The 15,691-nt window shown below is 38.4% G+C and overlaps 1 protein-coding gene across 1 annotated transcript in view; it reads left to right on the forward strand.

Annotated features, from left to right (window-relative positions):
- LOC146386388 (copine-9-like) overlaps positions 1-15,691 on the forward strand; it is a 252,328-nt gene that overhangs the window by 37,545 nt on the left and 199,092 nt on the right. The window contains exon 4 of the mRNA XM_084927401.1: positions 5,810-5,913. Within this exon, the coding sequence (XP_084783527.1) occupies positions 5,810-5,913 (104 nt within the window). The remainder of the gene's footprint in view (positions 1-5,809; positions 5,914-15,691) is intronic.

Below are 15,691 nucleotides of genomic sequence, written 5' to 3' on the forward strand. Positions count from 1 at the left end.
TCTGAAAACACTGCAAAAATTGGTGAGTGAGAGTAGATCAAATGCAGATGTTTATTCCTTTGAACAGGAAAAAAAGAATCATTTTAACTTTTGCAATAACGTCTGCCAAGAACTGCAAGGAGGAAGACAATCAAAAATAATGAATAAGAATTCATTTACATTTTTCCATAGTTTTTGAAGGTTTCAGGGAGTAAACGTGCCTGAATTAATATGTCTGCTTGCAAAGAAAAGCGTCTGGACTTCTTTAAGTTGCTTGAAGACGTTTCACCTCTCATCCGAGAAGCTTCTTCAGTTCTAAGGTCAAATGGCGGAGAGTCCCAGATTTAAGTCTGAATTAATATTTCTAATAAATGTTTATCTATCTATTTATCTTGGCTTTCCAATATTAAGTGCCTTGAGGCAAGTGTTGTGGTGATCTGATGCTATTTAAATAAAATTGAATTGAATGATCTTTTTCATTACGAAGGGCAAACTGTCATATTATACATAGCATCTGTGAAGGTTTATTTCTTTGTGTTTGCACATAACTAACAAACCTGATAAATTCAACATGTTAATTAAAAAAAAAAAAAAAAACCTGGTGCCACATGACTGTACAAGTTCTGCAAGACCAGTGGACTTATCTTGCTGCTTAAAAAATACTCCCACTGGGTTATAAAAAACGGTCCGTGACTCCAGACATAAAAAGGAAATAACTGGGGTGATTTAAATTTGGCCTGGACCAAACACAACCAGTGCATTAAGATTGCTTCCCTCAAAGTCTGGCATTTGTTCTCAAAGTTAACTGTATCAAACTAACCCAGCTTTTATGCTGAAGGTCAACGTTTATGTTTACAGGTGAAGGGGCCACAGTGTTCAAGGTTAAAAGTGGTGCATCAGGACACAACCATGGCCTGAGGGACCTGTGCACTCAAAATTTATCATATTTTCAGTGTCCAAACCAACCAGAATTGCTTACATAGGTGCTGCACTGCACGTGGAAACAACCTTAAAATGGAAAGCAGCTGAATTTTAATTACATTTTTTTATTTGTGGAACTCTTTGATTATAACTCTTGAATCATGGTTTGTGTATTTATAAAAAGTGGATGCTGTGACGTCTCATCTAAAAACCAAAAATAGTTTGAACATAGCGTGGCAAAGAGCCTCCAAACTACAAAAAGTAAAACACACCTAAAAATGGCTTCTCTTGTATATGTGCCCACAAACATTTGTTTAGAAAATTGCTAATCATATAACCTCAAAATGGATTGTTCTGTAATAAACTGTACTTATTCTGTACTTTTACTAAGTGTATTAATGTTATCATGCATGTAATTTTATGGATAACATACTAAGACCACAAACAAGTTCATTAGGAAAAACAATATACAGCTAACAGTTACTAATCACTGATTTCTATAAAGTAATAAATATAAAGTTCACATCTGTCCAAAGCGACAGCGTTCAAACTCATCAATGGAAGATTTCAGTGCCAAAGACTCACCAGAAGCTTTGCTTACAGTACACTTAACAGTACACACTTTCTGCCTTTAAGAGGGTGTAGATGGCTTTTCTCACTTCAGCCTTTAAGTTTAGGTAAGTGGACTTAAAAGTAAATGACAAACTGTACAAATATCTAGGTTACATTGCATCGTGTATATTCAGAAATTTCTTAAGAGAGTCGTCTTGTTTTTTAACTGTTCTATGAAAACACAGGTCATGGCACATGTCTGGCTGTATGGATTCTGCTGGTCTACACCAGCAGCTGCTGTGTTGCAATTTGGCAGCACTTTAGTGACAGGTCACAGACAAACACGTCCATTTCCACACTATTTTCTTTCACGGTAATAAAACCATTGCAAGTGGCAGATATTTTGACTTCTCACAGCAGGAAAAGGACTAGTGTTAAGACATCTAAGTGGAGTCCAGCTGTTACTTTTCTTAATTGTACCTTTTCTCAACATGTCAAAGTGTCTTCTGTGAGAAAAGAAAATTGGCTTTCTCTTTTTGTTGCAGCTGTCCATCCTCTAATGCTAAGAATTTTAAATCTAAGAAATAAAATGCAACATAAAGTATATATATTTATCACTCACTGATGGAGATGTCAACTGAGATAACACTTCAAGTGGTAGCTGAGCACATGATATGGGGTCAAGATTCAAGATTCTTTATTTATCACAGGCATAGTTATACGAGTACAACACCCAGTGACATGTGTCCTGAAACGCTCCTCGACTGTGCAAAAAGACAACATTATATACAGTAAGTGAATATGTACAAGCAGGACATTATGTGCAGTAAGTGAGTGAATTATATACGTTAAGCAAATTTAAATAAAATAAAATAAAACAATCTGGAAATTTAAGTTGAAAAACTGAGAATACCATTTAACATCTCAAAGAAGAAGGCCAAGATAAGCGATAAAAATGGAAACAAATTTGACATCACTTTATATAAAATATATTCACAAGATCATTCGATATATATATATGCAAGTTTCGTTCTTTAGATATATATATATCTGGAAAAGTAAAATATATTTGTAAAATATGGAGGTACTTGTGTTGTTTTATAATTTTTCTGGCCAGTGAGCTGTATGGTCTTCCAGCATGCTGCATGTCACTGCTGGATCAAAAACTTGTGATGCAAGAGTTAGATAAGAGATCTACCCAGACACCCACACCCTCCTCACTCTGTCCCCATTTGAATCCAATGGGAATATGATGAAATATGTCCTATCCCGCCTTTTGATACATGTCGAGCCTCTTCCACTGAAGCTTGAGAGAATAGTTGGGACTATGCTTTATGGAGCAGTGGAACTGCAGCTTCCACTGCTGGGCGTTTTGGCAGCTGTCTGCAGTGTAGTCAAAGGAAGGTGGTAGGAAGTTTTTTTGCTATCCATGACAGGAACCCACTCCTTCAGGTTCACCCCACCTCTACACTGCAGGGAGGAGGAGGTTGTCTCTCTGTCTCTAAAGTTGATGTGTAGACTTCACAGCATGTCAGTGCATTCATTTATTTCACATGTGCATGAATGACCTGGATAACAAGTACAGGTGGCAATGCTTCTCTAGTATACATAAATAAGACAAATAAGGTGTTGATTCACCTAGCCTAAGTGCATTTCTTAGAAGCGACATATAAATTCTTTAACTGCATTCATCCTACAAACATAATGGATGTGACAAAAGCTCGTAGTAAGGGAGGCCTACTCAACAGCTGTGATTTCCTCTCCATGTCCCCTGTGGCATTTTGCATGTTTAGAAGAAACAAATCTGTATCTTTCAACCAGTAAGCTGACCATTTTCATAAAGCCTTCTAATATATGCAATACGGCTGTGTTGTTAATCTCAGCCTGTCTTTGTGAGTTTGATGGAAATGCAGATTTCTGTACGGGCTCACTTTTATGGTCATCAGCGTTAAGCCGGATGATTTGCATTAGCAACCACTGCATGTTTTTCTTGGCCTTCATGCATTAATTAAAGTGCAATTTGTGGTGTGTTTTCACGTGGTTGAATAAGTTAGTTGTGCTGCTTTGCAGTGTAGACACAACTCTGCAGCACATTTTGCACATGATTTCATCTTAGTTAACATCACTTTTGCTAAATCTGAAGTGTTTCTAAAAAGATGATGATTTCCTTTCAGGGGAAAGCTCTTTTATCTACAGCTGTGCCAGATATTTAAATGTTGTTGTATATTTGTCTTTAACATATTTTACTTGTTCAGAATGATCTAGTAATAGGCTAGGTTTGTAGCCTCAGTAACTAGTAACCTAACTAATTACTATTTCTATCGTTACAACATTGTTACCGTTACTAACAAGAAAATGCAGTGCGGACGCATTACTATTTTTTAACACACATATGGTTGAACCTGTCTTCAGCTTACTGGGAAGGCAAAGCAGGAGAAACAGTTACACAAGTGCTGCTGATTGGCTGAGAAAGAATAAAGTACTTGTGGTAAACCAATCACATGACCAATTTAGGATGACATAGAAAAAAGATGCTATGTCATCGCAAGACAAACCTGATTCTCAAATTTTGTGTTTAAAGTGTGGACTTAAACTATATACTACTTTTTAAATTGTAGTGAGAGCCCACGTCAAACCAGAGTTAAGATAAAAACTATACACGATGTTTTTTACTGAATGCATCGTTATGTTTACTGCAGGAAGAAACGGTAAAAACAGCATCTTCTAAGGCAGAGGTTCCCCCTAGGGGGGGCGCAGAGCCATTGCAGGGGAACCGCGGTATGAAAAGAAAAAAAAAAGAACGCTTGCACACTGCTAGCGTAGTGGACAGGTTTTTGACGGGGCTCCCACACAAATGCAAAGCTGGAGATGAAGCATCGCCAAATATGTTTCCAAACCAACTTCATTCCAAGCCAAAGACTAGAAAATATGGTGAAGCATATCTTCCCTTTGGCTTCACCTGCACAAGTGCCAAGGTAGGTCTCCCCTGCAGAATTGCTTTTCCCTACGTCGGGAAGCACGCGCTGGGCTCCCCAAACAGCATCCCACATTCTTGATTTTTAGTTCACAAACACTTCTTGTAATGACTAACTACTCCTGACATTTTGGAGATGTTACTTCTTTATACAGTAAAGTTACAGCGGGATACAAATAATATCAGGCTCATCCTGCCACAATTTGTTCCCCGGTTCAAATCCCAGACAAACAGTATCCCACAGCTGTTTATGTTTTTAAACCCATTTTGCACAGAGAGGCATTTTTTGAAAAATGTATTGATAGCAATGTTAAATATTATTACACAGGAAAAAAAACAACTACATGTAAAATAATCACACCATAACGCCTCTGCCTTTGTAAATGAAGGGACAGTAACTGCAGGTGTGTATGTAAGCGTGTATAACCTGACAGTAAGATTAACAGTATTTTGAATCTATCTGCCATTGTAGAAATTCTCATGTAAACAATAACTTGGCGCACAGCGTGACGTGAAAAAAGACACATACCTTTGACGTTGCGCGATGAACTCTGTATTCCTGGTCCACACATAAATGCAAAAAAGGGGTTTTAAAGAATATCAGTTTTCGGTGATTTGAAACGCCGTTTACGTGTGGACGAAACAGCTGCGTTTTCAAAAATACCCATGTAGGTGTGGACATAGCGTAAAAGAGTTAGTAGTGTATTTTATTACTACATATAATTTATTGCAGTTTACTTTTATGTGTTTAATTGTTTAATAAATGCTTGAGGTGTGAAATAAACCGCGATGGAGTTCTGCACTTCTGCATAGGTTTTTTTTTTAATTTGCAATTTATATTTGCATTTCAAGTTATGAAATATGATTCGTTAAACATGTTTGTGGTTGTTACAGTAAAAAATATAATTTTTTTCTACTCGAATTTTATGTTTTTTTGTCTGATTTTAGATCAATATGTCAAAATGACAAAATAACAGTAAATTCAGACCTGAGGTTGTGCTGAAAAGAATGATATGAGCCCCTCTGGACCCCAGAGGGTTAAGCATTTTTTCAAAGTAATGCAATAGTTACTTTTCCTAGTAATTAGTTACTTATATAATATTGTAACTCAGTTGCTATCTCAGTTACTTTTTTGAAGAAGTAACTATAACTAATTACTTTTTCAAAGTAACTTGCCCAACACTGCTTGTGAGTTGATGCTCAAGTACAGTGTTCTCTTATAGGAAAAAGCTAGCAAAACAGGCACTGCAGCAGAAGCAACAGTGTTTTTCACTCTCTTTTTTTCACTGAAAGTGCTTTCTCTGTTACTAAACAAACAGATTGACTTGTCAGCTGTAGACTTTGTTGTCCTCAATGTCTCTCTTGTCTGTGTCTTTCCTCTAGTTTGGCCGGACAGAAGTGATCGATAACACACTGAACCCTGACTTTGTTAGGAAGTTTGTCCTTGATTTCTTCTTTGAGGAAAAGCAGAACCTTCGCTTTGATGTGTAAGTAGAAATGTCTCTGTCTTTTCCTTCTACAATGCCACTGTCTTGTTTTCCTTTGTTATCACAGGGACTGAATCAACCCTACTATTAGTTTGGCCTTCTGACTCATACCCACTAGATTTAGAAGCTCGCAGTCATTTAATGACTCATCAAATTGTTAAGCGGCAGTGATTTGGCAGGGTAAAAAGTTTTACATGCCTTTGGGTGACAGCCTTCTTCACACTTTTGACAATTATTATTAAAAGTTTTATTATCACTGTCTGAGTATTAACAAACAGTTAATAAAATAAATAAATAAATACATACATACATATAAGTGCACGCTTTACATATACACATATAGTGTCTCTGAGAAGTTTTATGTTAGTGGATAATTATGTCCCTGATGTGTGATGTCTATGTTTACCATCTCAATTTATTATAACAGGCAGTTTTGCTATTGTATTTTGAGATTTTGGTTCATTTTAGAAATCACTTTTATAGTGACATATACAAAAATGAAAATATTCAAAGATTTTGTAGTGGTGTACAGCTGCTACAAATGATGTTTTTACATTTACATGCTGTTCTGGGTAAAATCGGACCTCTATCTGCTGTATCAGGTGCATTTTGGATCTATCGGTGTGGGTCAAATAGAGAATGGTGATTTATGGAATTGTTAAACTGTGAATCTGTACATAACATATCTGTATGGATTTCTTCCACTGAGGCAGGGTATAGGGTACTCTCAACACTGTCACAACAACTGTCTGTGTTCCCCTCACTTTTGCCGAGGTTCTCTTGGGGGAATCTTAAACAGTATAATAGTAACATAGCTGGTACTATTCCCAAAGTCAAGAAGAGAAGAGCTGCAGCCTAAGTTGATGATCTCAACCTTACATAGCTATGAGATGTAAACATTGTTCAATGTAAACATTGGATACTATTACATAATATCCTGTTTTTCTCAAGTATAATTAAGTCATGAAAGTCAAGTCATAATGTTTAGTCGAATAGCTGACTAATTATCACTGTTATCAATAGTCTGTACCAGCCTTACTAATCGTTTAGTCTAGTAAAATTTTAATTGATGCGTAATGCTGGTAACTTGAGTTCAAAATGCCTCAATGCCACCAGATGGTGCATCGTTGTTAAGAAATGCCATAAATGCATTAATCAAGGTTTCATCTGTTTGCTAAAACTATTGGACTGAGGTCACGGATACAAATGGCGGAAATTAGTTTTCTCTGAAAGGTGGAAGGATTATCCCTTAGGGATACAGTTCAGTCATTATCGACAGGCACAGAGTACAGGCATTTCAAGATCCATGTGTGCCTCACATGGGTCCTCACTGGTGCTATCAAACTCTTCATGCTTGAAACTTTCTTGGATGTCTGCTACTGTAATGGTTACCAGAGCATGTTCAGCAGGGGTGTCGAACTCCAGATCTCGGGGGCCGGTGTCCTGCAGGTTTTAGATCTCACCCTGGGTCAACACACCTGAATCAAATGATTAGTTCATTACCAGGCTTCTGGAGAACTTCAAGACATGTTGAGGAGGTATTTTAGCCATTTAAATCAGCTGTGTTGGATCAAGGACACATCCAAAACCTGCAGGACACCGGCCCTCGAGGCCTGGAGTTCGACACCTGTGATGTTCAGGGAGGTTGCTGTGGTCTGCTCTTGGATCCACTAGCCACTGAGCATTGTTGTTATGGGCTGCATCCTTCTCCCATATGCTCTTTCGATATTGCTCTGTCCCCAGCCTTGGTGGGGCTCTTGTCGTATTGTTCCCCTGTCACTGAGTGTACACCTATCTGTCTGGTATACCTTTTCAGGTGGCTAGCTAAGGCTGTGAGTCTTTGCTTGGCAGTTTTCAAGGCCTCAGGTATGGCAGCTTGCTGTACCTCTTAGGGATCCCTGTCTTCATCACACCTTGGCTACCTTCCCTTCCTGTTGCCTTAGTCTTGGCCTCTAGCCTCTTTCTCCATTTTTTCCATGGCGGGTACTGCTCTTCGTGGCTGAAGTATCAATTCTTTTTCCATGTGGGCACATTCACGCTTTGGATATTCATTTGAACAAGTCCAGAAGTGTTTGGATAATGGCCTCTGATTGTGGCTGTCGTGAATCCTTGGTCTCTGGACAACACATTTATCCAGCTTCTATCCACTCCACTGCCCAGTGCTATACTCCTTACAGTTCATGCTGTAAATCACCCTTTAGCCTGAACAGCAACAGAACATGAGGCCCTTCCATGTTCTACCCCACTGTTTTGTAACTACTAGACTGATTCAGTACTCTTGTCTGCAAAGCTGCAACTGAGAGAGGTTTGCCTCCATGTTCCATTATTGTGAGTTTTGCTGAGTATGTTGCGACACATTTTGTCACCAGGGCAGAACGATAATACAGCAGCGTATCCATCTGCTGGTTCTGATTAATTTTCTGTTTCAAGGAGGCTGTCACCTTCTGTTTGACTGCATTCTGTTTTCAATGGAAGCTTTTGTGAAGATGCTGAGTTTCACCTGGCATTTTTCTTTGATTTACTCTGATAAGAGGCGTACACTTCTGTAACTGACTAGCTGCTCTCCTGGTGCTGCCACTCCTGACATGCTGTCTACACTCAAAACACTCCTACAGAGTCTCCCTTCTTCATTTAGCAAGATTATAATAGGTATATGTGTAATTTTTGCAGTTTTTGATACTGTTGACCATAATATTATATTACAGAGATTAGAGCATACTGTAGGTATTAAAGTTTGAATAATTTCTATCTAACACACTATAATTTGTTCATGTAAATGGGGAGTCTTCTTCACACACAGAGGTGAATTACGGAGTTCCACAAGGCTCTATGCTAGGACCAATTATGTTCACATTATGCATCCTTTCCCTAGGCTAGTCAGCAACCCGTGGCTCACGAGCCACAGAGTAGGGTTAACCATGACTATTAGTACATATACTATATATATTGATTTGTCATCTCCCAATTACACCTGCCACCTGCCCATCTGTCTCCCTTGGCAGGAGGAGCTTCAACAACTTTTGATGTTAAAGGTTGACAATCCCTGCCCGAAGGAGTACCATTAGAAGGAATATCATATATTTTCACGGCTTTGCAGATGATACCTAGCTTTTTATATACATAAAGGCAAACAACACAAACCAATTAGTTAAACAGCAGTAATGTCTCAAATGTTTGAAAGACATAAAGTCTAGTTGGTCTGGATCGTCTAATTTTCTGCTTCTAAATTCAGATAAGCTGAGGTTAGCATGTAATTACAACAAATTTCTAAAGATCTTGTGTCTAACCAGATGCTTACGCTGGATTGCATTTTCTTGACCTCCAGTAACAATATAAGTCACTTTTGACCATTTTTGAAATGTCCTTCCACGCAAATATTAAACAAATAGGTAGGATTGCTTTCCTTCATTGGCACAGCATCTCTAAAATTAGAACCATCCTGTCTCAGGGTGATACTGAAAAATAAGTTCATGTATTTATTACTTCTAGGCTGAGCTACAATAATTCATTATTATCAGGATGTCCTAAAAAAATCCCTGAAAAGCCGTGAGTTGATTCAAAATGCTGCAGCGAGAGTCATGACAGACACATGGCCTAGACCGGGGGTCAACAACCTTTAACACCCAAAGACCCACTTGGACCCAGTTTCCATGGAAAAGAAAACACTGGGAGCCGCAAATACTTTTTGGCATCTAAAATGAAGATAACACTGTTATTGTTTTTTACCTTTATGCTTTGTATAAACAACTAAATTGTGTTGCTTATGAAATCCATGAAGTGCTACAGAGAAAATTAAATTTTATTTATATAATGAACACATTTTGAACTCTTAAAAAATTAAACAAAAAGGAGATACACCCAGTTGAAGGTCGCTTTTAAATGACGCTGAAGCTGAACTTAAATTATTCTTATAGCAAACAAAAACTGTAGTGAGCCATCAAGCTTATATCACCTTTGGAATTTCGCAGCCTGTAGCGGAGCCTTGACCTGAATTTTAAAAATATTTGGAAAAAAGTACTATGCTGCTAAAGAAAAAAAGGAAAAATAAATATCTGCAAAATATCTAAATAAATATTTATTTTACCTGGTTAATGTGTGTGGCGGGGCGTGGTCTGCCGCTGTAGGGGAGGCGGACGCACCTGAGCGGCATCCGCAATCAAGCCTCGCCGCCTTAAAGTCTGTGCTCTCGCTGCTGTTGTGTTGGTGTGTGTTGGGGCTGTGTGGGTACAGCAACCATGTGTGAAAAGTGGTCAATAAAGAGATGCTGAAAAGCATGTTCACGGAAACATCGTCGGGTCTGCCGTGGTATGTTTACAATGGGACTTCTGCCCCTGAACCTGCAAACCGAGGCTGTACGGAGTCACTTTCATCTTTACGCAGGACTGTAAGCTGTCATCTGTGAGGCGTGAGCTGTGTTTGTTTTTACCATAGTTCATGGTGGAGAATAGCTGCTCACATACGTATGTGGATCCGAAGATCCATACTTGGTATGCTTGGGGTTGAAAGTCTCCATAAATGCAGGGCATTTCGGTGGGTATGGTTTATGTGAGTGTGACGCTTATTTTCAGCAATGAAAAATAATAACATATAATTTTATTTTTAGATTTCAATATCACAATAATCTTCCAATTTAGAACCACAATTTAAAAATACGAACACAAATAAAATACACTTAAGTTAAATACTTATAATTGTTTTTCCAAACCACGCGGAGCCGCCGTATAAGGACTAAAGAGCCGCATGACACTATCTCTACTTTTAAGATTAGGTTAAAAATGTCCTTTTTTTTGCTTAAACATATAGTTAGGGCTGGATAAGGTGACCCTAAATCCTCCCTTAGTGATGCTGCAATAGACCTTGGCTGCTGGGTGCTTCCCATGATACACTAAGTGTTTCTTCTTCACTGACCTTTTGTCACTCACTATGTGTTTATACACCACTTTGCATTTAACCAGAAGTTGTTATTAATCTCTGGCTGTCTTCCACATTTTATCTTGGCCCTGTCTTCCTCCCCTCACCCCTGCTTACCCCTGCCTGAGCCTGGTTCTGCTGGAGGTTTCTTCCTGTTTAAAGGGAGTTTTTCTTTCCGACTGTCACCAAAGTGCTTGCTCGTAAGGAGGCCATCTGATTGTTCGGGTTTTCTGCTTTCTCTGTAGTATTGTAATTATTACCTTACAATATAAACACCTTGAGACAACCGTTGTGATTTCACACTGTATAAAAAACTGAATTGTACAGAATTGAATTGAATTATTAGAAATCTAAAATAGTGTTGGAAATTTGTTATTCATTGAACAAAAAATAAGCAATAAAGCCTTAGCTTTTTGGGTCATTGGGAGGCTGTGAAAGTAAGCACCTGTCTAGTCTGTGTTACGAAATCAGTTTCACCCCGGTTCTTTTTATTCCTCGGGCATCCAGAGACGGCACCGGACTCAGTAGTCATTTTCACAAAAACCTTTATTCATCTTTATTCATCTTCATTTAAGCATGCATCTTCTAGAAGGGGAGACATGCAAGGCCGGTGTCCCTCTGCAGATCTTCACTCCTTTGTTTGTTACAGTCAGCTTTATAGAAGCGACCCCATCATAAAACCCCCACGGTGTGCTGCAAACTTTGTGTCTCTGTGTGTATGCACGAGCACGTGAGTGCCTGTGTGTGCGCGTACACGTGTGTCTATGTGAGTGCACGTGAGTGAGTGTGTGTGCGCGTACCCGTGCGTCTATGTGAGTGCACGTGAGTGACTGTGTGCGCGTACCATGTGGGTGTGTGAGTGTAACAGTCAAAGCACTGTGTGTGTCGGTATACGTGACTTCCTGACGGTCATAAAAGAAATCTCCCCACCCAAGCTACACCAAATTCCTTTAGACAACATACAAGCCAGAGTTAACATATTACAAACACTGAGACCCCCACTCTGCATCCACTGGGCCATTGGCCTCTTATTGTCTTACATTTACAGATAAGCATGTGGAGAGTCTCCTGCAAACCTGCTTCTAAGTTATAACAATTATGAGTTTTTATTAAAGGTACAAGCATCCGCATCAGCAACCCCCAACTGTAGCTTCCTGTCTCCTTTTATGACAGGCAGACCCCCAGTGTCCATAACTTCCTTTCCCTGTACACAATTACACACACTCTCAGGCTACAGCTAAGCCAAACTGAAACACAGACAAATCCTTCCCTATTCCTCTCATCTACTGCTGGACCCTCTCATCTAAGCAAATTTAACACATTGTATTCTAATAATTATTTTCTTGTACTCACAAATTGTTGGACAGGTTTTCAGTATATGTCTTTGGACTGAGTGCAATCAGTCCATTGACATATAGGACATTATTTACATCCATACACCTTCCTTTACACTGCGTCTACTTTGTGCTACAGTTATTTACATTTTCTTTCCAAATCATTACCCAGAAATAATCAACATGCACTTTATAATCTGGTTTCTTAATCACTACAATCTTCTAGCAACAACAAACTAAAAATTTGAAATGCAAATTTATGCAAGGCTTTTAAAAACGTGAGAACTATCCACTGGTGTCTGGATCCTGAGATCCCCTCCTGCATGGCTTTAGTCAGGGTTACAGGTGGACATCTTCTGCCCCGAAGATGTCTTTGTACTTTGAAGTAGGTACTTCTGACTCTTGCTGGAAACTCCTGCCAAGTAACTGAATTTGTCCTCTCACAGTGGATCCAGTCAGTTTCTTGTGTCACGCAAGCAGATGCCAGAAGAAAATAAGCAAAACAAATGAAAACAATATGCAAATGTCAGAAAATGACCAATAAACTCATCTACATGTTTTGCAGTGACATTAGGTGGGAAGGGTAGTTGTGCGTGAAAAATTAATAAATAAGGTAAATTGAAGTTGTGCAGTGTGTTAAGTTAATTCCTTTTCTGTGTTAGAAATAATTCAGAAATGAATTTCAGTGTTATTCTCCCTACATAAACTTTTTCAGTTTAAAGCTTCCTCATATGGGACTGCAGCCGCCCCGCTTAGTGAGGAGTCTTAATCTCTTCACAAGGTAAACCGTTAATGTTGAAATATTAAGTCATGCAAATTATAACTCATCCACTCTTACTCTGTTTAATGCCTGACTAAGTGTCATGCATCATAAGTTTTAGTGTGCTGTACATAGTTACCATAATCCCCATACTTCAAGGAGGCCAAGAAATTATTTGTAGCTGTACCAAACTCCTACTGAGTGCATGTGGCTTCACTTCAGTAAAGAATTTGTTTTCCAAATGTACATTTAAAATAATTTTCATTGCAATGAACATTGTCCCTGACCTGCAGAGCTCTACCAAGTGTTTATAACATAGAAATAGAAAAAAAAATAGAAAAAAGATATTTGAATAATAATAAACATGAAAATATTTTTGTCACTTAAAATCACTTAAAAAATTACCAAGCAAACAGACAAAAAGATATGAGGTACAATATGCAGGTACTCAAACAGAGCACTAATGAAACAAAAATGTCTGCAATCTAGGAAAAGAATAAAATAAAATGAATGAAGAATAAAATGTAGTAATGTTTCCAACTAGGGCTTCCACAATTAGTCGACTAGTCACGATTACGTCAACTATCAAAATCGTCGACGACTAATTTAATAGTGAACGCGTCGTTTGAAGCTTTGTAAGATCACAAAAGACGCAGGAATGAGTACTTAAGTACTTAGGATTTAAGAGTGTAATAACGGACTGAAACAGAAGATGGCAGCACTGCATGTACAAGGATGCCAGCTGCCGTTAAACCCCAAAGAAGAAGCTGTGTCCCAGAATTCATAGCGCAGCCCAGCTCCGTTTCCAACAATGGCGGCAGCTAGTTAGTTTTAATATTACTCTTATTATTCTTTCAGGGTCACAAAATAAACGTTTAACATATTTTCAGGCAAGAACGTAGCTGTGTAAACTTCAAATATGTGCTCGGTTTATCAAGACACCACATATTTTCAAAAGCGCTCCGACATTTTCGGAGACGTCTGTTACCCACTAGCTCGATAGCGAGGGTGTTTTGTTCAGCTCCAGCCTTGAGGCCACAGCTGGCGCCGAAGGGGTCTCCGCATGAAGTGATGATGGTTTTTACTTTAGTGCGAACGACTCATATGAATTTCAAAGCTGTTCTAACAGTCCAACACTGGTCTGTCAATCTCCCGTTGGAGAGCCGTGAGCTTTCTATGATGTTATCCAAACATACGTTCCGTGATGTTGTCATTCTTTTTGCTCAAAGAGCAGGTTCTGAGAACTCACGACCGCAGTGCACTTCCCCAAGATGTGATCGAATTTGCGCTCAAAGGTGTTATTCGAGCTAGCCCCTCCAGATGTAATCCAGTTTTTCACTCAGAGGTCTTGTTCTGAGTATTCACGGCAGCCGTGCGTTCTCCAAGATCTTCTCCGTGCTGCACTCAATGAGCCCATTTTGAGAAACTCATGCCTCGTCCCATCATTTCAATCCCAGCGGGCAGCCTTGTGGGGGTTTGAACAGCCGGTTCCGCTTCCTTAATTCTTCGATAAGCCAGGGCCAAGCCAGCTCCGATCAGCAAGAACCCTGTTATCATGGTTCCAAATAGGTAGATATCTTCAGCAGTCAGGCTCACCCGAGCCCAGACTTCTCGTTGAGAAGGGGTGTCAATTGCATTCAGAGACCAGTTGATCAAATCCATAATTCCTCTTTTAGGTTTTAGAGAACAGACTGTGAGAGAGTGTTCCAGAGAAAAGTAAGTAAAAACACAAGACAAGACAAGGACATAAGAAGCTAAGCAGGGAAGATAAGGGCAGGAGAGGAGAAAAGTGCGACCGCCTTCGCTGAGAGCCAAAAGAGACATGACAAAAATGTCACGTCTCTTGAATGACATTCTTGTCATGACAAGAATGGAATTTGAATGAAAACACCGAAAGTTGAAAGAAAACAACAAAATTTGAATGAAAAACAACAGAATTTGAATGAAAAACAACAGAATTTGAATGAAAAACAACAGAATTTGAAAGACAACAACATTCGAATGACAAGAACGGAATTTGAATGAAAACAACGGATTTCGAACGAAAACAACAGAATTAGAATGACAAGAACGGAATTTGAATGAAAACACAGGAATTTGATTGAAAACAATAGAATTAGAATGAAAAGAACTGAATTAGAACGAAAAGAACTGAATTAGAATGAAAAGAACAAAATTTGAATGAAAAAACAGTATTAGAATAAAGAGAACAGAACTTGAATGAAAAGAACTGGATTAGAATGACAAGAACGGAATTAGAATGAAAACACTGGAATTTGAAAGAAAACAACAGAATTAGAATGACAATAATGGAATTTGAATGAAAACAACAGAATCAGAATGAAGAGAACAGAATTAGAATGAAAAGAACTGGATTAGAAGGAAAACAACAGAATTTGAAAGAAAACAACAGAATTAGAATGACAATAACGGAATTTGAAAGAAAACACTGGAATTTGAAAGAAAACAACAGAATTAGAATGACAATAATGGAATCTGAATGAAAACACTGGAATTTGAAAGAAAACAACATAATTTGAATGAAAACAACAGAATCAGAATGAAAAGAACTGAATTAGAATGTAAAGAACTGAATTAGAAGGAGAACAACAGAATTTGAACGAAAACAACAGAATTAGAATGTAAAGAACGGAATTTGAATGAAAACACTGGAATTTGAAAGAAAACAACAGAATTAGAATGACAAGAACGGAATTTGAATGAAAACACTGGAATTTGAAAGAAAACAACATAATTAGAATGGCAATAATGG

This window comes from Perissodus microlepis, chromosome 5, assembly GCF_051167445.1.
Source record: "Perissodus microlepis isolate ML-2025 ecotype Zambia chromosome 5, ASM5116744v1, whole genome shotgun sequence".
In the NCBI taxonomy this organism is placed as follows: domain Eukaryota; kingdom Metazoa; phylum Chordata; class Actinopteri; order Cichliformes; family Cichlidae; genus Perissodus; species Perissodus microlepis.